Raw genomic sequence first — 20,474 nt, forward strand, 5'->3', positions numbered from 1 at the left:
GGAAATAATGAAACGCTTGATTTTGACCCTGGTAATATATCAACATATAACATAAGGGCGAATATTGCAAGTATATTGCAATTGCCAAATTACAGTGAAAGACGTATTAGTTTCACTATGACCAGAAACCAAATGGATAATATGGAACAAAATGGTATAGAAGAACAATACACTACTTCATGGAAAATTCAGAAAATACAATAACAACTCCATATAAACATACATACGAATACACACACATATTGTTGATATATGACGGACATATGTTGAACAGAAACAAAACAAGGCTACTATTTAATTTTTTGAAAAACGGATCCATCATTTAAAGCTTTATTATGAATATTTAAATAATTAAATACTTCAATAAAAAGCTGCGAAGACAAAAATAAATGATAAAAGAACTTGAAGCAAAATGTTAGGCACTGCTCTGTAAGGGAAAGAAGAGAACTTGCAATTTACTATTCATGAAATCCAATGCAGTATGGATTGTGTAAATAGTAGACTATGCGCGGCCAGAAAAAAATGATGTCGATTTTTTTAGTAAGATTTATTTGGAATGCATCAATGGGTTTAACTTCACTAGAAAAGGGTCAGCTCCCTAGACGATTACCAACTGCTATCATTGTTATAAGTTTGGTCAGATCTTGAATTACCTGATTGTCTACCCATTCCTTGCTTGGAATAAGCGTTTCCACCGTAGCCTCCGGAGCCTGCTCTGGCGCTGGGTGGTGTACCAGGAATGTGGGTGTTGGCAGGATTGTTATCACCAAAACTCTGACCACCGCCACTTCCATATTGTTCTTGATTTCCATAACCTTGCTCGGTCGCAGAACGTTGTTGGTAATCATTAGACCCGAATCCCATTTGACCTGAAGTTGAAGTTGTCTTTTGGCGCCCGCCAGAAGTTGAAGAGTCACGCAAGTCCGAAGAGTCATAATCATATTCGTCGAAATGATCTCTGTTATTTTGAGAGCTCTTTCCCTTGGATCTTGTTGTCCTGCCATTATAATTGTCGTCATCATATCCGCCATATTGCTTTGAACCACCACTCATAGAAGAGTCATTGCCTCTGCCGGAAGGATGTTCAATCGATCCAGTGTCAGTGTAGCGCCCGTGGGATTGTTGTTGAGGGCTTAGAGGGTTGCCGTATTCGTCAACTCTAGTATCCTCCTGGTCACGGCCGTCATCGCCGGTTAATTTCTCGCTAAATTTATGCAAAAGATGAGACATGTTTGAATTTGCTTACGTGGTTTTACTATAGGCACAGTGCTTAATTGCTGGTAATTTCGACCTACATTATGATCTATATTACAAGGTAAAAACTGATTGAATGGGAAATACAGTTCAACCTTAGGCCTCTTATATACTATTGATAGAATCCTGGATAGCAAATTTCAAAAATCATTAATAAGTTAAAGCTACACCTTATGGTTGACATCACTTTAAATTGCTAAGCTTACACCCCATGGTACTATTAATTGCTGTCTACAATACGCAACATTTCGCGAGTAGAACCCCAACAATACACGACAACCCCTGTGAAAAGAGGCTTTTCATTCGCATTATGTAACTAGACTTTATTTCTTTTGTCTTTACTACTGGCTGGCTTGCCCATCAGCTACACTTTCCAAGCACATTCTCCTTTCCTCGTTCCTGATCTCCCCTCGACAGGTTATTGAGAAGTTTCGCATTACAAAAAGTATATATTCATAGAAAGAGCTAAACTCAAGGATATTTCAGAGTACGTAACGCTAATAATAACTTCAAACACCGTCAAATTAATGATCTAATTCAGAGTAATTAAAATTAAGATATGTCTTATGTAATAAAAAGGCACCATTTACAGTATTACGAGCAATTGCTATTAGCAACTCCTTGCAATTCAACAAAGACAAAAGAAGAAAAAGGTTATAATTTGCTAGTAAAACGTGTCAAATTTATTAAGAATAGTTTTAGGGACAACCTTGCACGTTGCGCTCTGTTTGAATAACAAGGGGTCAAGGTGCAATAAAGTGTCTATCTGATGCTGAAACCGTGTTGTATCTGTCTGTCTCATTCTTTGTGACAGTAAAGTTCATATGATTATATAATTGGATCATTTACCCGGCTTTGGTGATGTTTCGCCAAAACTGTAAACAAAAACAAACCGACCTGGAGAAATGAGGATGGTGAATCCATAAACATAGACGCTTAAGATTTTAATAAGAATCAAATTGTTTTTGAATTTAAATACAGTAGATTTAATAGTGATATATGCAAGTATAGTGGGATTATAGATATAGGTGCTGTTTGGCTATTATGACTGGTGAAATTATTACGTTACAAGTGGGTCAATGTGGTAATCAAGTTGGCCGAGAGTTTTGGTCTCAATTGGCCAAAGAACATGGGATTGGCAAAGATGGATTGAGTTTGGTGGAAGAATCTCCTACTATTATTAGAGAGGATAATCCATTAACTTTTTTCAAGCAAAATGATTCTAACAGATATACCCCGCGTGCCTTACTATTTGATTTAGAACCTAGTATTATCAACGATATAAGAAGCAACTTTCCAGGATTTTTTAATGATAGGAATGTATGGGTTTCACAAGATAATCTAGGAGCTGGGAATACGTGGTCTACAGGATATGATTATGGTACTGAAAATCAAGACCAATTTATTAATATGATCGATAGAGAGATCGATGCTACGGAGAATTTTGAAGGGTTTCAATTGATCCATTCTGTTGCTGGTGGTACTGGGTCTGGTTTAGGATCGAATTTATTAGAATTATTAGCCGACAGTTATCACAAGAAACTCGTCACTACATACTCTGTGTTCCCAAGCAATGAATCTGAAGTTGTTGTGCAACCATATAACACGATGCTCACCCTTAGAAGATTGATTGAAGATAGCGACGCTTCTGTGGTTTTTGACAACAATGCTCTTTCAAATATAACAGCTAGGGTTCTAAGAGACTCCAATATTAGTTATGCCCAATCTAATCAGGTAATTTCTACCGTGATGTCTTGCATAACAAATAGCGTACGGCTTCCGAGCTATATGTTTAGCTCTTTACCCAGTATATTTTCCACGATCGTTCCAACTCCATCTATGCATTTCCTCGTCCCAAGTTTCTCTTCTTTCACTACTGACTTTGTGCCGGAATCTAAGAATATTAAGAGAAGTACTGCATATGATGTTATATTGGATTTATTTGACCACAACAATTCAATGGTAACACACTCATCGGATGAACCTGTGTATATTGCCATTTACGACCTTTTACAAGGTTATATTCAGCAATCGGATATCACTAGAGCTATTTTAAAAACACAAAAAAGAGTACAATTCGCACCTTGGTCCAAAAGTTCCCTACATGTTAACATTGGTAAGAAATCATCCTTTAATCAATCTCCAAACTCGGACTATGTAAGTGGCCTCATGCTTTCGAATAGCACCGCCATTAACTCACTACTAAAAAAGACATGCCACAGTTTTGATACCATATATAACAGAGGTGCCTTTTTGCACAAATTTCAGAATGGAAGAGTGTTTGAGAATGGATGGGATGAATTTAAGGAAAGCCGAGAAGTCGTTCAGTCAGTAATAGAGGAATATGCATATGCTGCACAGGATTCTTATGTCGATGACATTCTATTAGATGATAATGTATTAATGGGGAATGATGACGCTAGCATGAATATTCAAGATGATGATAACATTATATAAAGAAGTTTATGCATTGTGGCATGATTTACAATTTCGTAATTGATCTTCTCATGAATCCTATTTCATTTTTAGAACCTCGGAGAGGGAGAGAGAATGATAGAAAAAATGGATATATTAAGGTAGTTAGTTATTATACTTCTCAGAAGCTTCTATATAAAGTACTATCTATAAACAAATAGTCAAAATAGTATTACAGCGTCTACTTTGAAATTTCTAAACTGGCAGTTGCAAGCTTCTTATCACTTCCAATTCTGTGTTTGCTCTTTCTTGAGGGTGGAGGTGGAGGTGGGATCTGTTGGGCTGTTCTATGGTTGATGGAATCTGCAGAATATGCATTTTGCACGTTTCTGTAAATATGGTTGAAATTATTCGGAGGCTTTGAGTCTTGAGGTGTAGTACTAGAAGATTTTGTACTAATACTAGATCTACGGCTCTCCTCGCTGTCATTTTGATCACCATATGGTTGGCCGTCATGTTCCAGCCATTTCACTTCGGTTAGGCATCTCTTTGCCATTCTTACTGTTGTTCTCTCTTCGATCGTCGGAACTTTATTTGCAGAGAAATTACCAGCATCAGTAAAGAATTCAAGAGTTTTTGCAATTTCCTCCCTATGATAATGTGTGCTTGAGAGTTCGGTATTGTTCAACAATGGTAGGAGAACCCTCAAGTACGTATTTCTTAATACTTCTTCGTTTTCAGAAATATTATTCAAATTTCTAAGCAAGACATCCACAAATACATTTAAATCATTAAGATAAAAGAAGTCTCTGGCAACTTTTAAATCTTTTGTTAGGATAATGTAAATCACCTTGCAAATCATAATGAGTAACGAAGCATCGGTTTCTCGGTTGAATTTTAACAATAGCAACCCAATAAAATCCTTGGACATTGTTTGGTTGAGAATGAATTCATATGCTTTGTTTTCTATGTCGTATTCGTACCCGAATATCATGTATTGCTCATTTAGTGCAAGTAGTAATTTGAATTTGATGTTATTGAATATATCGTCAATGACATCAGATCTTACGCTACTCACGAGGTAGTATATGAAGAAATCGTCTATCATCTGTAGATTAGCAATCTGACATTTAGAATACCTGAAAAATTGATACATTATATCGATTAAAATGGTTGTTAGATGTTTGATGCCCTCTATTATATCGGTGTCAGTTTCGGTCTGTTGCTCCTCCGCTTCCCTTGGAGAATCATTACTGTATTTGCTGAGATAAGCAAAGTTGCTATAGATATTATTGTAGATAACAACAAATCCCTGGTTCTCTACCAAAATATCCATAGAGCTTATGTCTATTTTGCATTTGTATAGTATAATGTACGCAATAATTAGTTTTAGGCTCAATTCCAGAAGATCGATAGACAATAGCGATAGTAGCTTCCGGAGGCAAAAATCTGTCGTCCTTTCGAACATCTCAGATTCAACTAGTATCAGTCCGACACGGTACAAGTCCTGGTCGCACTTTATTAAGCTGCTGTAGTGATCAGCAGTAATTTTTATGAAAGATACTAGAGCAGAATTTACATCAGATTCATTGTTAATGTCAACATCCAATAACCCTTCGAGCTTTTCCCAAAATTCCACCAAGGTATCATCCTCTATTATTGCTGATGTAGCCATACTCATAGGCCAGCTATATATTGCTGATTTCTTTGCAATTACTCTTCTTTGTTCGAACCACAATTCCTCATCGAAGTATCGTCCCATACTTAATTCTTCGTGCAATCTTGTCATTTTCTAAAATGTATACAAAGAAAAGTGCTCAATCGTTTGAGTGGAATAAAAGAGACAAACCATAAGGGGAGAAATAGAAGATATCAGGAGAACCTTCGATCTTTTAACTGCATTGTCCGGGGTCTGCTATGGGACCAAAGACATGACTAGTGAGCTCAATAACGTATGGTATAAAATAAAAGATAAGCGAATGCAAAGGTGATTAATTTCTTTTGCGGACATTAATCAAGGAATGAATGAATAACTAACCATTTAACATAATAAAAGGTATTCGAGTGCATTGAGGATGCAGAGTCATTTATCAAGAGTAATAAGGTGGTGGTTGCAATTCAGGAGTATCGTAAGGCGATAAAACAACTAGATTATATCAATGAAACTGAGGATTTACCTGAAAACGTTCAATATGCAGTAACGCTTTTGCATGATGATATTCTTCTTCGGGTAAAGGAGCTTGGAGTTTTACAAGAAGTACAGTCCAATTCCGAGAGTTCAGAGAGTGGGAGTAACTCGAGTATTAGTAGGTTTGTTTCCGATGGAAGTTTGTACCCTAATGGGAACAGTGTGTTAATATCCGATCCGTTATTATTATCAATAACGAGCAAACTTGAGAACAATGTCATGCGTCTAATAAACGCATCAGAAGATCCTGGTAGTGTCAGTAAAACAGAAATCATGCAACAGTTCTCCCAATTCAAAAGAGAATTGACCGTTTACGAACAGAAAAAATCCAAGGATTATGAGGGAAAGATGGAACAGGTTATTAAGGAAAATAAGAAACTATCAAACCAAGTAAACAGACTCAAGGAGAGATGGGACAGTTTGGTGGAGAGTGCCAAACAAAAGAGGAATCAACAGCATGTGTAAGTAAAGATAGGATGCTTTTTTTTCGAGACCGTTTGTCGTAAAGTGGTAATGTAATGTTAAAACTATACAAGTAAACTTAAGTAGTACTTTCTAACTATTTAGCCTTAAGTCCGTGCATTATTTCCTCCTTTGTGATTAGATGGCCGATAGTTTCAATATGCTCCAATAGTTGGTCGACGTTAGCGGACCATTCATTTAGAAGGTCACTTGAGTTGTTTGGTTTGCCGAAACTAACGATTTTTGCCGGTCTATTTATCTTGGCATATATGACTCCTTGGTTGACCAAATTACTAATGAACGACTCTGTCTTAGCTTCATCTAGATCGAGTAACTCCTTTAGTCTAGGGAGAGTGATCTGGGTGTAATATTTCGAGATAACGCGCAAGTTGTGTTCTATGATTCTCTTATGAAGGTCTTCCCAATGGTCCTCATTAGATCCAAACGCAATACCATCTTTGTTCAAAACATCTTTGTAAGTATCTTGAACAATAGGCCATCTCATTAATTCTGCAGTAGTGAAAAGTTTGACCAAAGATTCTTGAGAGGGCAACTTCTTTAAGTTATTGTCCAATTGAATCTTGTGAATGAGATCACTTTGCAAATTATCGTATGGGGAAAGGATTAAGAAATATACAATTCTGGATAGTACAGCTTTCCATTGGATCTCGTCTTCCTTGACAGAGGCAGAGTTGTAGATTTCTTGGTAATATTGTGCAACTTCCAAATAAGACTTCTTGTGCAAGCCAATTTTGACCAAAAGGTTGTAGTATTCCAACTTCAAGGATTCATACTTTTCATTCTTGAAGGTCTTCTTTAAAATTTTTCTGGAAAGGACAGTTGCCTGAGAGTAATCACCCTTCAAGATACTCAATTCAATCTGCTCGAGAATGAATTCGATCTTTTCGTACATTTCCATAGACCCATACGTCTCCACTTGCAACTCGCACAATAAATCGGCCGCTTCATCAATCTTGTCTTCAGCCCTTCTGATGTTCACCAAGTCCCTGGTAGCTCTAGCTCTTTCAACTTCCACAAAAATCTTATTCTCAGTCACAACTCTTATCGTCTCTATGACCTTGATCTTTATCTCCTTATCCGTAACATCTTTCAAATGCTCCATAACAGTTTGTATCATATACTGGATCGACAATTTCAATTGTCCGTGCTTCTTAGAGAGTAGAACAAGTTGTTCGTTAAGTAGATCCCATTGGTTTTCCTTCACCAAAACATCCACTATCTTAGCAAGCACCCTCTTGGACGAAACCAAATCCGAAGACTGTCTAGTCTTCTTTTCCAAACTCAACAATTGGTCTAGAGCTGCTGAATAGTCATTCTTCGCTAGAATCTCAATTTTTGGAAATTCGGCATCCAAAATCTCCGTATAATCCTTTTCCGCCTTCAATGGTGCGTCTCTAGACATAATTCACGAATATATGCTCTCTTTTACCTTAAAAACTACCAATTAGATTCAAAAACCCTAAATCTTTCAATTCTAAAATACCAAATTAAAAGTCCAAAAAAACTCTCTAATCCTTTCACTAGCTATCCACTACCGCCTATTCAGCTATATGTGATGTCTTCTAACCTCTTGGATTTCTGTCTGCGTCAGCGCTTAAATTTGCCACCGAAATCATTAATTACTATATTCCATATACTATTAAATCTCCCATACTTAATTCTTAAATTCATTTTATACAAAATCATTATTTACTACTAGATGTGTGCCAACCTGGGAAACAGGCCTGGGAAAACAAGATAATCGTACTCAATGATATGCTTATCCGGGTAATCTTCTGGTTCGAATTTTTCAAAATTATTTTTTATTTTAAAAAAAAAAGTTCATGTTTTTGATGTATTTCTTTTTTTTCGTACAAGCAGCTTTAGAAAAAAATGATTGAATGCGATGAGATGAGATGAGATGAGATGAGATGAGCTGAGATGAGCTTTTAATATAAGAATAAGTCAGGTTGAAGGATAACAATTGATTTTGGTTGTCACTAGCATATATACTGATTAGAGGTCGGTGTTGAATTATACCAATAGTATTAACCTTTCATTCATCGACATCGACTGTGTTTTTTTGACAGAAGTGTAACAAGCAATGGGAGGGTCTCAGTTGAAGAACTTGAAGGCCGCATTGAAGGCTAATGGTCTTACGGGCCAAACGAATGATAAGAAGAAGTCCAAGAAGAAGGGCAGTCGTCCAAAGGACTTTGATAAGGAGGAGAGACAGCGGACTATTCAAAAGATTAGAGAGCAGTTCAATCCGTTTGATGTTAAAGCCAATCGTAATAAGAAGATTGGTGTGACAAAAGAGTCTGCGACGAAACTTGCCGTTGGTAAACCTGGTGTTGCTAAGCAGGCGGACGAGGAGCAGCGTCGTATATTTTATGAGGCTAAAAAAGTGAAGAAGAGCGGTGGGATTCAGGATAAGCGTTTTGGTGAGCGTAATAAGAATCTAACTGCAGAAGAGATCATGTTGGAACGTTTCACCAAGGAAAGACAACGTCAATCTTCTTCTAAAAGGTCACTTTTCAACTTGGAAGATAGTGATGCGGAAGACGATGGAGCTACCTTTGGGGAAAGTTTGACTCACTCTGGTAAATCTTTAGCTTTAGAGGATGATTTCGACGCAGGTGATCTAGGTCTACAGGATTCTGATAACGACATCGCTAGGGCTACGAAGTCAGGAAAGAGATTATTGATGGAAGAACAAGAACTAGGCGATGCGTCTGTTCAAGAACCGGTCAGAAAGAAGACCAAAGCGGAAGTTATGCAAGAGGTTATCGCTAAATCGAAGTTCTATAAGCATGAGAGACAAAAGGCTCAGGAAAAGTTGGTTCACGATATTGAAGATTTGGATGATGATTTCGAAGATATTATGTCAGAACTTAGAGTCTTGCCAACTCCAAAACGTAACGCCCAACAGACTTCCGATGTGCCAGAATTAGCACCGGATTATGATAGGAAAGTTAAGGAACTAGTTATGGAAAAGAGGGCTGCTCCTGCGGATAGAACAAAGACAGATGAGGAAATCAAAAAAGAGTATGAAGAAAAGCAAAAGGAACTAGAACAAAAGAGATTGGACCGTATGAATGGTCTCTTCAATATTGACGATCCAGATGCAGCTGGTGTGGAAGATTTAGGAGAGGAGTTTTGGGAAGGTAGTGACTCTGAAGAAGGTGAATATGGTGAGTATATGAAGCAAATTCATGATTCAGATGATGATGTCGACCTCAGAGAAAATGATAAAAATGGAAAATCGCAGAAATCCCAGCTAAATACAAAAACTATACCATCTGTTCCATGCCCTCAAAATCATGAAGAAATCCTTGAGTTTTTGGAAAAGTACCCCATTGAAGAGCACCCTGTATTAGTCAAAAGCATTATCAAGACATATCAGCCAAAACTAGCAGAGGGTAATAAAGAAAGACTAGGAAAATTTGCCGGTGTTCTACTCAGACATATTCTCTTTTTATCTAACGAAGACTATTCGGAAAATGTCGACAAAATTGCAGAATTGCACAATGAACTAATAGCTATCCTCAAGGCACTTTCAGAGAAATTTGCAATTCCCCTCTCCGAAGAATGCAGAATTATTATCAATGAGATTCAAAAAAGATTTAAGGAATCTCAATTCTATGGTTTATCCCCAGCTGATTTAGTATTCTTTTCATTGGTTGGAATGTTGTTCTCCTCTTCTGATCATTATCATTTGATCATTACACCTTGCTTGCTTTTGATTGGAGAGTTTTTGGAGCAAATTAGGTTCAACACAGTTCAGAAACTACTCTTCGGTTCCCTACTAGTCAGAATTGCAATTCAGTATCAGAGAATCAGCAAGCGTTATATCCCAGAAATAACATACTTCCTCCATACATCATTCAAAATGTTGATACCTGGTGCAAAGGTGGAAGGGAAGCCAGAAAGTTCTGATAAAAAGGAAGTTTCTCTTTCTCTCCCTAAGAACATTAACTGGGAAAATGTAGATTCCTCATTACAATTACACGTACTATTTTCAACAGATCTTGATACCAACGATTCAGTCAAAAGCACTATTTTCGCTAATAATTTAGACTCTCTTGATTGGTGCCTAACTAATATTTGGAAGGATTTGTCAGCGTTCCCAGAAATTATATCGTTGTTCGTTGATCTCTTACAAGTGGCTCAAAAATCCTATGCTACTTATCCAAAGATAAACCAATTACTTGAAAGAGTTGAAAAGATAATGAAGTTCCAAGAACGTGTCCCATTGGCATTACAACAACATAAGCCCTTAGCTATTCCTTCTAACACTCCTAAATTCGAAGAAAACTTCAACCCAGAGAAGAAATCATATGATCCAGATAAGACTAGAAGTGAATTAAACAAGATGAAGGCGCAATTAAAGAAGGAACGTAAGTTTACTATGAAAGAAATTCGTAAAGATACTAGATTTGAAGCTAGACAAAGCATTGAAGAAAAGAAGAAAGAGTATGCTGAATACCACTCCAAGATGGCACGTATCGTCAACCAGATTAGTACTGAAGAAGGTGCTGAGAAAAATAAATATGAGCGTGAAAAGAAGCTTCGCAATACTAAACGTTAATCACATATTTACATAACATGCATATTTAAGTTTGATAGAATCATTCATCTTTTATTATCATACTTTTTGTAATATTGATTTAAAAGGCCCATGACACCATTTCCCTTTTTCATTTCATCTGTATTTTCAGTGAAATCGTCTTTGTATAGACTAGATTTGTTGATGAATGAAGCGTTTAAGGAGCCCACATCAGGATTAGCACTGCCGTGTTCTAGGTTTCTTCTTTGGGACGGACCTTCCCCTGACCTTTTGTTAATTTTTTTACCTAAGGCGAACTGCGTTTTCCAAGAATAATCTCTTGGGTATCCAAAGGAACCTTCCTTGGGAGATATCAATTGATTCTTTCCCAAAGCATTTTCAGCCTTCTTATAATCGTCAACAAAGTACATATAAGATTGGAGCATTTTATTCACACCAATGTCATTATCGCTGTCACTTTCATCATCATTGTCCGTTTGGGAAAACATTTTAGACGCTTGGGTTTTAGCATTTAAACCTTTGTTCACTTTAGCTCCGTCAAACATAGCATATTTGCAAACATAACCTAAGCCTTCCTCATATACAGTACACTCTCTGAAGAAGTCTATAATTCTGTCTGAATTTTTTGGTAGAGAAAACCATAAAATAAAAGGTGTTAAAATAATACTAACCAATTCCTTGAGCAATAATATAATTCTTAGGTTGTATAGCTTGCAAAATTCCTCTTTTATATCTTCTGTATGGTATTTTCCTTCCCATGATTTAGGTGAATAGTGTGTGAAAGATATTAGTTCTCTCAGAGTTTCCTCTGGACTAAATGCAGTGTATTCTTCATTTATTGCTCCGTGGCATATAGCCCATATCGAACCAAATAAAGTCATATAAAACAATACCGTTCTATCGGAGGTAATCTCAAAATTAAGAAAGTTATCTGGATCAAATACTGTCAGTATACCTAAAATTGCCACAAAGGATCCTGACACAAACTGGACAAAACTTAATAATGAGCTCATCAATGTGTTTGGAAACTGACTAATGTAATCGTCAGCTATGACCATGCTTAACTTCTTCCTTTTCTCAAAAATATGGTAAAGCTCGTTGTACTCCCTAAACCTCCATTCCGCGATAGGAGTATATTGTCTAGAACCAATGGAGCCAGGAGTTGTTTTATATTCATTGAAGTACCTGAAAAAGTTCAATAGAATAAAATATGTCACTAGGAATGGTGATAAAATAATGTTCAAGAAACCTGCTAAAACAAATCTTTTCTTTAATTCTTCACTAAGATATTCTCTTTGGCTTTCCCTCAAAAATGCTTGCTTAAGGTATCCTCTTTCATTAAAGGCAAAACCTAAAATGCAAAGGTTGATATTCCACTCTAACGATTTTGTTAGTGCACACGTTCTAAAGAGGGGTATTGGTAAAGAGAGATCAAGAATATTATTGTCGTAGAGAGCTATAACAAAATTCTCTTTCCGCATAATCCTATTAGCAACATCGTGGGCACTGAGTCTGTTTTTAGCTTTTACTTCTGTAGCATTTGCCGTTATCGCATTTTGGTCCTTTAAAAGCACCAATTGTTGAACAACACTTTGCCAAGGAATTGTTGGTAAATCCTTATCCGATATTCCCAAGAGATAGTTGTAGAAGTTTTGGACATCCTTTAACGCTTTCACATCAAAATATAGTTGTAATATCTTTAGCCCAATGAATGCATAAAAAATCCATAATAGTACCTTGGCAGTTGGTGATATTTGAGTCTTGTAGCACTGTTCGATATGTACCTCCTTAAAGCTATGAGAAGATGAAAGTCTTGAGTAGTCAATACAATGACCCATATAAGTTGATATAAAGACAACAAATAAAATGGTTGCTAGTTGGACAACCTTATCGACAATGATACAGTAGAACCCATTTCCCAAGAAATAATCATATACTTGTTGTAAAAATGTGTCCAAATTTTCCACATTTGCCCACTTCCAAAGTGCACGTTCTTTTGGGCTAAGAGTGCTTAGACTATTTTTATTGACAGAAGTTAGATTTGGTACGTTCTGAAAGATTGGAGGGGGTTTTAAATTAAAAGGTGCTGGTGTCTTTGTAGACCTTGGATCAGCCACTGAGGGTTTGCGGAAAAGAAAACTCTCCTCCAAATCATCATGTCGCCTATTTCGGGACATACCAGCTGGTTTATTAGCAAATATTCTATCAAATACTTTAGAATGGCCAAGATAAGGCCCTTTCAAGTTCGCCTTACTGTTGGCATCATAAGGTGAGTGAAACCCAAGCCTAGTATTTTCTACAATGGGCGAATTTCTCTCGAAGCCAATAGGACCAGCATCATCTCCAGTTGGAGCTTGTTCACTTTCATCCTCACTGCTGGAACCTTGGCCATGTTTTGAAATAGAGCTTCCTAAGTCTTGGTCACTAAAGAATTCTGGATCTCTCCCTTCTATCTCACCTTCATCGTCTTCCGATTCAGAAAAAGGGTGAGTTATAGCAATTCCATTCGGTACTTCCTGGAAACGTATTGATTGTGGCTGTTTTATAAGTGGTTCCTCATCATTACTTTCTTCTTCATTGGTGGAAGATTCTTGATCTGACTCTATTAATCGTTCATGGTGCTCATTTTCCACAAAATGATTGAATTCTTGGCTATTGTGTATTGAAATGTGGCTCATTTCAGCGCCGTCTATAGAGTTCTCCACAGCTGAGGAATGTACCCCAAACACTCGTGATAAAAATGTATTCTTAGGAGGCTCATTCACATTATCTTGATTATCCACCATATTCGACTTCCACTTTACTGAAACTTATATTATGAAAAGAGAATTCAAAAATATTTCTCACTAAATGTCAGTCTGATATATGTTATCATGTACTATCTTGGGCCAGATGTACATATAACGGTGTGTTCTCTTATTTGTTAAATTTAGTGACTTTAGTGGTTTTAAGGGAAGGGCTACTCATCCTATATGTTAAGACCTTAAAAGACATCACGTCGTACACAATGATAATATAGTCGATATGCGCGTTATATGGGAATTAAGAACTGGCCCATCAATTGCTGGTTTGGGAATCAGTTTGATATGAGACCAAGTAATTGAATAGTGGATAAGAGTATTTTTTTTCTTTAATTAACCCTATTATGTTGTTAAGTTATTATAATGCACGATAGAAGAATTTATAGAGTTTAAATATGAGGAGTTACAACTGCTCTTCCGTCAATTTGGCCTAGTAATTCAGCCTCTTGTCCTTCCAGATCTAGGGAGACGACATCTTGTAAGAATGTAGATTCTGCACCTCTACTAATATCCATTACAACGTTTCCAATTTTCACAGATAATTTTCCTGATTTATGAACTCTGATAGAGCCTACGTTACCAACCAACGGTTGAGGTGATTCTGGCGCATTTTTCTTGGTCTTAGGTTGCTTACCATCTTTGGAATCTTCATCTGATGCTTTGGATGTTTCCTCTTCTTTATTTTCCACTACAGTATCCTGGGTTTTAGCTAATGGTCTTTTGAACTCTGGGAAATTCGATGGGAATTGGATGAACAAGAATTTGTTAGGTACGTCATTGATCCTGTTCAATTTTTTATATATATGTTTGTGATCTTCAAATAGCAGATTGACTTCTTTGAGAACCTCTTCTGCATCCACTGAATTGATTTCTTGTTGGAGGTTGAGCACGCGTAGTTTCTCTTTTAGCTGGTCTTCTCTTTCTTTTACCACATCAGAAAGCGTCCCGTCCAAGTCTTGGTTTTGATCGTGCTCCAGTTTCACAGGGCCGGGTGTGGGATCTCTCGTATTTAAAGTTGACATTGATTCTTGAACAGCCTTCTGCATGGAATCTACCTTTTCATGATTAATACGTACCGCTCTAACGGGGAAAAGATTCGCTAATTGCTTAGAAGTTCTGGTCTCTTCGTCAATTGGCATGTTTGCAGCCACGTCATCTTCATCGCCTTCAAACAAGTTGTCGGTTTCTTTCTTGAAATCAGCCTCTGAATACTCCTTACCCATATTAATCCGCTTACCGGCACTGGAGTCTTCACCGTCTGATGCATTGGCTTCGTCATCAGAAACCGACTTTAAACCTTGCTGTAAAAGACTGCTTTGAGAGCCCTCCGTTTTGATAAACCCATTTCCCCTGGAAGAACCTCCAGAGAAATTCCCTGCTGCCAATGGACCAGAAGTAATCACTCTTGTGTTGTTTAGATACTTTGGTTGTCTTCTTTGACCGCCAGGTGGTTTTTGGGTATACTTTTTCCTCTCAGGTTGCTTCTTAGGCTCCTCTACCTTCAAAACATTAGCATCACGCTCCTCTTTAGATTTACGGGCTACAACTTTTGGCTTGAATTTCAATGCGCTCCCAGATGCCGGCTTTCCACCAGGCTTTCCTTGGGTTAATCCAGGTAAACGTCCACTCATCGCTATTTGTATGTTGCTTTGATCTCTCTTACTAAAGTTCCTTTATAAGAAAGATGGATATTTTTTTCTTCCTATTGTGTACCTATGATTCTTATTGTCCAGTGGCAGATGTTTAGATGAAGTTAATGGACTGCTTGGCTTAGCGTAGGTGAATCTTGTCCCTTCAGTACTCTACTCATCGCATTTGTAGCTTGAACTCTCTAAACTTTTGAATGAAAAAACTTGAAAAAGCAATGTGGAAAATTTTGTTAAAGCTTACAGAACCATCTCATCTCATCGCATCGAAAGACTTATAATACAGAAGGATTATTGAATGTGAAGAGGAACTCTCGTTGTTTTGGAAGTGGTTTGAAATATATAGATCGTCCAGGAAGAAATATAGTATCCAGGAGGTGATCTTAGGTGTTGAAAATGGCTAAGAGAACGGGGAAATCTGTATCTAAACGATCCTCTGGTAGAGAGAATGAGGAAGAAGATCCATATGGCTTAAATGAGGTTGATGATTTCGCAAAAAAGAGGGAGAAGGTGATGCTAGAGGATGCTGGTATTAATGAACGTGAAGCGTCGGATAGCGATGATTTTTCTGTTGACGAGGAGGAAGAGGTGTTGGGAATGTCTGATGAAGAAAGTAGCGATGAGGATGTTGAAGATGAAGATGAGGATGAGGATGAAGAGTTGGATGGTGAAGCTGCATACAAGAAAGTGTTTGGTAGGAAATTGGAAATGGATGAAATACCAGAAGAACGAGAGGAAGGAGGTATGTTAGATAATGACAATGCATGGGGTACATCTAAGTCAGAATACTATGGTGCAGATGATTTAGACGACGAAGAAACAGCTAAGGAGATAGAAAAGGAAGCATTACGTCAACAGAAGAAGCATCTTGAGGATCTCCAAATTGATGACTATCTTGAAGATGAGGTAGAAGAAGAATGGGTAAAAGAAGCGAAGGCTTTCGATATGGGTCAGTTTCAAGGTCAAAAGGATGATAAGAGTTCCAACCAAGTATCTGCTAAAGATATTCTAAATATGGATGATGAAAGTAAAGAAAACTTTTTGACGACTTCCTTCCCTGAGTATCTCCCTCTATCAAAAGAATTCAGTAAACTTTCGCCCGTTCTTGAGGAACTCATTGCAAAGCAAAAAACTGAAAACAACGATTCTCTTCAAGCCAAAATAGTAGCACTATCGTGCTACTTGGGAACGATAAGTACATATTTTGCAGTGTTCTTGCATGAGCTACAGAACAATGAAGATTTTACTACTATGAAAAACCATCCTGTAATGGAACGTATCTTGGAATGTAAGGAAATATGGAGACAGGCTAACGAACTTCCGGAAGTGGATTCTGCGGTATATGAACAGACATCTGGAGTTGAAAGCAATGTTTCCGATATTGAAGAACTTTCTGAAGAATTGCTACAGGAGCAAGATGAATTGGACGAAGAGGGTTCAAGTGATGGCAGTGAGGATGAAGCCATGGAAGATTCTGAGGAGGAAGAGGAAGAGGAAGAAGAGGACTTTGATATTGAATTGTCTGATAGAACAGTTATTAAAAACAGAAAAGAAGACCTACCACAGGATGTCGATGACTTTGTTGAAGATGAAATTGCCGATGTTGATAAACAAGAGAAGAAAACCAGAAAGAAAACTCTTCGTTTCTATACCTCTAAGATTGATCAAAAGGCTAACAAAAAGACAGAAAGATTCAAGGGTGATGACGACATTCCATATAAAGAAAGGTTATACGAAAGACAGCAAAGGCTTCTTGAAGAAGCTAGAAAACGTGGTTTACATGATAATAAGGCAGCAGACCTCAACAATGAAGACTACAACTCTGATGATGAAAAGACAGCCAAGAATATCAACGACGAAGCTGAAAGTGAATATTACAAGAGCATTAAAGCTGATAGACAACGTAAGAAAGAAGCGCGTATGCAAGCTCATAAGGAAGTTACAAAGGCGGCTAAGGAAGGTAAGTTGGCTGAACTTGCAGAGAACATAACGGAAGATGGTAAGCGTGCTATCAATTATCAAATTTTGAAGAACAAGGGTTTGACACCAAAGAGGAAGAAAGAGAACAGAAATTCCCGTGTCAAAAAGAGAAAGAAGTACGAAAAGGCTCAAAAGAAACTCAAATCGGTTCGTGCTGTGTACTCTGGTGGCCAATCTGGATCTTACGAAGGTGAAAAGACTGGTATTAAGAAGAATTTGACCAAGTCTGTGAAATTCAAAAACTAAAATCATTAACTCTATACTGTATCTATACTATTTTGTACCTTGTACCTGAAATAGAATCGCATTTTTTACACAATTTATTCTTTTCCATTACTTTTCCAAATTTAATATCCTAAGAAGCTTCCTTCGTAAAGTTTTATCCTCTACGGTGTTTTCTTGTGAGGTTGGTTCTAAGTCCCACGTTAGAAAGTTCTTCACAATAACTTGATTGGCATGAAACTGCTCTAATTCTTGGGGCGAATACTTTTGGTAATAGCTCGCCATATCAAAACCATTAGTAATATTAACGAATATTTTTTGTGCTCTATCAATGATATCAGATCTTAACCCACAATTTCGTGCACAGTAGATACCATATGAATCTTCTGTAATGCCATTGACCATTTTGTAAAGGAATGTGATATTTTGTTCAAATCCATTAGTAGTTATTTGTGGATTTGAGTCTTTTAATAAAATTTCTGTCTTATAAAATAATACGCCCGGTATATTAGTGGTCAAAATATTGGGGCTGAAAACTTCATGATAATGGGTGCATGCTATCACTCTCGGACAATTTGTATTTTCTGAATATCTTTTAATTATAGCTCCAAATAGCGAAGGACCGTCAATAACATCTGTACCTTTTCCAAATTCATCGATTAAGACTAAACTCCTTACTGTTGCTAAGGATAAACACTTAGACATTTGGTTAGCATCGATTTGAAATGTACTTTGAGTTTTTGAGACCGTCTCTTTAGTGACAATTCTTGTCAAAATTTTATCTACCAAACCAATTCGAGCTCCATCAGCTGGTACGTAGCAGCCAATGTGAGTTAGATACACTATTAGCCCATTTTGAGTCAAGAATACGGACTTGCCTGAAGAGTTTGGACCTGTTATCACTGCAACTCTATGAAATGATTCATCCCAGGTATCAGAATTAAATGGCCCACCATCCATTTCCATATCATTTGGGATATACGTAAGCACGGCACTTTCATATAGAGGATGTCTGCCTTTTTTGATATCTATGATGCCCTCTTGTTCTTCAATTTCAGGTTTAACGTAATTGTGAATCTCACTTGCTCTGGCAAAACCAACTAATACTTCAAGTTCTGCAAAGCATTCGCCTACTTGAAAAAGAAAACATTTCGAGTTCAACACCACAGACTGGAACTCTTGTAAAATTTCTATTTCAAGATCGGAAATAATTGCATGAATATCACCAAAGTGCTCGTCCATCGCCCTATTATCATCGGTTTTGTAATATATAAAATTCTCTTCTCGAAAAACTTCATCCCAGCTAAGTTCCTTTGCCTTAATCATTTCTTGAATTCTGATGTCTACCGACAATAAATATCCAAGTTGCGGTACGTAAATCGCATTTATTGCCATTTCTTCACTATTAAGCTTGTCAAATATAGCTTTTTCACTCTCACTTAGTAAAGATGAGACTAATTCATTTGATTCATTAGCAACGACACTTAAAATGTTTTCAAGTTTTGAATAAGTATTTCTGGCTTGATCTAACTGCACATTGATATTATCTTTGATTACAATTTGTTTTTGTAAAATGGATGCTTCTACGTCAATCATTTGTTCCGTTTTTTGAAGTAGTTGCCCTAGAACTGCTTTATCAACATGATATTTAATTTTCTTGAGCAACTCACAATCTATAGAGTCATCATAAATGATGTGACATAATTTTATAATGTCCAAAGCCTTTTCACAAAATCTGTGCCATTGTACCCAAGCATTAAACTTTGAAACGGTTTTGTTTAATGTATTAATTATCCGAAAGATGTTGGGAATCTCCTTTAACGCCTCTTTTAAGTCGTCAAATTGAATAGCATTTTTGTCGTCTAACAATATTTGTATTGTAGATTGGCGCTGTTCGATAAGTTCCTTATTGCATAAAGGAGAAACTAACCACTTTTTCAATAAACTTTTCCCCACCTCAGACGTGGTGTAGTTAAGTAAATCGAAAATACATGATGCATTATTTTTGGTATTCTTACCAGAACTGCTCATATTCTCAATGGGTCTGAAGATCTGCAAAGCCTCTAAGGCCTCTTGGTCAAGAAACACTCTATCTTTCAACAACAGCTGTTCTACTTTAGTAACTCGACTAAAAAAATTCGGCAAACAATTGTTATTATTCTCGTTACCTTCGTCTGCCAAACTCATGAAAGAGTGATGTTCCATCGATTTTATTATGCACCCTAAAGCAGTTGAAGTCAATTCTATAAGTTTGTCACTTGAGCATATATGATCCAAAATCTGAAACCCTTGAATTTCAATTATTGCATTCTCTTCTTGGAAAGCAATCCAAGCCTGAAAGAAATACTGAATCTTGAATTTATCCCTAGGTTGCATTTGAATCCTGAAATCATAGCTATGACTTAGATATGTTAAGTGTTCGAATAAGGAACCGCCCATATTGCTGGAACAAACCAAAACTGTGGGTCTATTTTCATTTATTAGACCTTCTAATATCATATTGATCTCTGAACAAGATGTTTGGGAATCGTTATTCTTAACTGTTATATCCTGGCTTAAAACAAGAAGTGATTCGCGTTCGAAATCATATATCACAATACCTAAATTGGTCTGAGATAGTTCTAAGCATAATATAACGTCATTTTCCCAGTCAAAACTTTCCTCGCGGAGGGAGTTTCCCATATTTTTGACAGCGAATTGTTGAGAGTTACCTTCGGCGGTTAAGAGTGTTTCATTTGAAGTCTGGATATTTTTTTTCTTTGAGTCGGTGCTGGGCTCGCTATACGATTGATGGACAAATAGTGGACGTTTTGCAGCTCTGTACATAGTTATTTCTGGTGTATTGAATGAGTTTTGAGGACTTTGTAATAATGATAGTTCACCCCTTTTATGTTATACCATTTATCTTTCTATGTTATTAAAGGAATTGACGCAGG

The 20,474-nt window shown here is 37.0% G+C and overlaps 10 protein-coding genes across 10 annotated transcripts; 4 read left to right on the top strand and 6 right to left on the bottom strand.

Moving 5' to 3' along the window:
• Positions 1–606: 606 nt before the first annotated feature.
• Positions 607–1,230, bottom strand: KLMA_70230 (uncharacterized protein; the record flags this gene model as incomplete). Its single annotated transcript, XM_022821487.1, has 1 exon — positions 607–1,230. One exon carries the CDS (start codon positions 1,228–1,230, stop codon positions 607–609), a length of 624 nt encoding a protein of 207 aa, XP_022677843.1.
• Positions 1,231–2,298: 1,068 nt separating this feature from the next.
• On the top strand, positions 2,299–3,711 carry TUB4 (gamma-tubulin; the record flags this gene model as incomplete). The annotated part of the gene is made up of 1 exon (XM_022821488.1): positions 2,299–3,711. One exon carries the CDS (start codon positions 2,299–2,301, stop codon positions 3,709–3,711), a length of 1,413 nt encoding a protein of 470 aa, XP_022677844.1.
• A 199-nt stretch (positions 3,712–3,910) lies between these two features.
• On the bottom strand, positions 3,911–5,458 carry LDB17 (Ldb17p; the record flags this gene model as incomplete). Its single annotated transcript, XM_022821489.1, has 1 exon — positions 3,911–5,458. The coding sequence occupies one exon, from the start codon at positions 5,456–5,458 to the stop codon at positions 3,911–3,913; it is 1,548 nt and encodes a 515-aa protein (XP_022677845.1).
• Positions 5,459–5,600: 142 nt separating this feature from the next.
• On the top strand, positions 5,601–6,322 carry ATG38 (Atg38p; the record flags this gene model as incomplete). Its single annotated transcript, XM_022821490.1, has 2 exons — positions 5,601–5,621; positions 5,726–6,322. The coding sequence occupies 2 exons, from the start codon at positions 5,601–5,603 to the stop codon at positions 6,320–6,322; spliced, it is 618 nt and encodes a 205-aa protein (XP_022677846.1).
• Positions 6,323–6,416: 94 nt separating this feature from the next.
• On the bottom strand, positions 6,417–7,742 carry RPN5 (proteasome regulatory particle lid subunit RPN5; the record flags this gene model as incomplete). Its single annotated transcript, XM_022821491.1, has 1 exon — positions 6,417–7,742. One exon carries the CDS (start codon positions 7,740–7,742, stop codon positions 6,417–6,419), a length of 1,326 nt encoding a protein of 441 aa, XP_022677847.1.
• A 681-nt stretch (positions 7,743–8,423) lies between these two features.
• NOP14 (snoRNA-binding rRNA-processing protein NOP14) lies at positions 8,424–10,910 on the top strand (the record flags this gene model as incomplete). The annotated part of the gene is made up of 1 exon (XM_022821492.1): positions 8,424–10,910. The coding sequence occupies one exon, from the start codon at positions 8,424–8,426 to the stop codon at positions 10,908–10,910; it is 2,487 nt and encodes an 828-aa protein (XP_022677848.1).
• A 44-nt stretch (positions 10,911–10,954) lies between these two features.
• Positions 10,955–13,675, bottom strand: ATG9 (autophagy protein ATG9; the record flags this gene model as incomplete). The annotated part of the gene is made up of 1 exon (XM_022821493.1): positions 10,955–13,675. One exon carries the CDS (start codon positions 13,673–13,675, stop codon positions 10,955–10,957), a length of 2,721 nt encoding a protein of 906 aa, XP_022677849.1.
• A 404-nt stretch (positions 13,676–14,079) lies between these two features.
• RPC53 (DNA-directed RNA polymerase III subunit C53) lies at positions 14,080–15,321 on the bottom strand (the record flags this gene model as incomplete). The annotated part of the gene is made up of 1 exon (XM_022821494.1): positions 14,080–15,321. The coding sequence occupies one exon, from the start codon at positions 15,319–15,321 to the stop codon at positions 14,080–14,082; it is 1,242 nt and encodes a 413-aa protein (XP_022677850.1).
• Positions 15,322–15,732: 411 nt separating this feature from the next.
• On the top strand, positions 15,733–17,562 carry SAS10 (rRNA-processing protein SAS10; the record flags this gene model as incomplete). The annotated part of the gene is made up of 1 exon (XM_022821495.1): positions 15,733–17,562. One exon carries the CDS (start codon positions 15,733–15,735, stop codon positions 17,560–17,562), a length of 1,830 nt encoding a protein of 609 aa, XP_022677851.1.
• An 87-nt stretch (positions 17,563–17,649) lies between these two features.
• MSH5 (MutS family protein MSH5) lies at positions 17,650–20,364 on the bottom strand (the record flags this gene model as incomplete). Its single annotated transcript, XM_022821497.1, has 1 exon — positions 17,650–20,364. The coding sequence occupies one exon, from the start codon at positions 20,362–20,364 to the stop codon at positions 17,650–17,652; it is 2,715 nt and encodes a 904-aa protein (XP_022677852.1).
• Positions 20,365–20,474: the final 110 nt, after the last annotated feature.

Source organism: Kluyveromyces marxianus, chromosome 7 (assembly GCF_001417885.1).
Source record: "Kluyveromyces marxianus DMKU3-1042 DNA, complete genome, chromosome 7".
In the NCBI taxonomy this organism is placed as follows: Eukaryota; Fungi; Ascomycota; class Saccharomycetes; order Saccharomycetales; family Saccharomycetaceae; genus Kluyveromyces; species Kluyveromyces marxianus.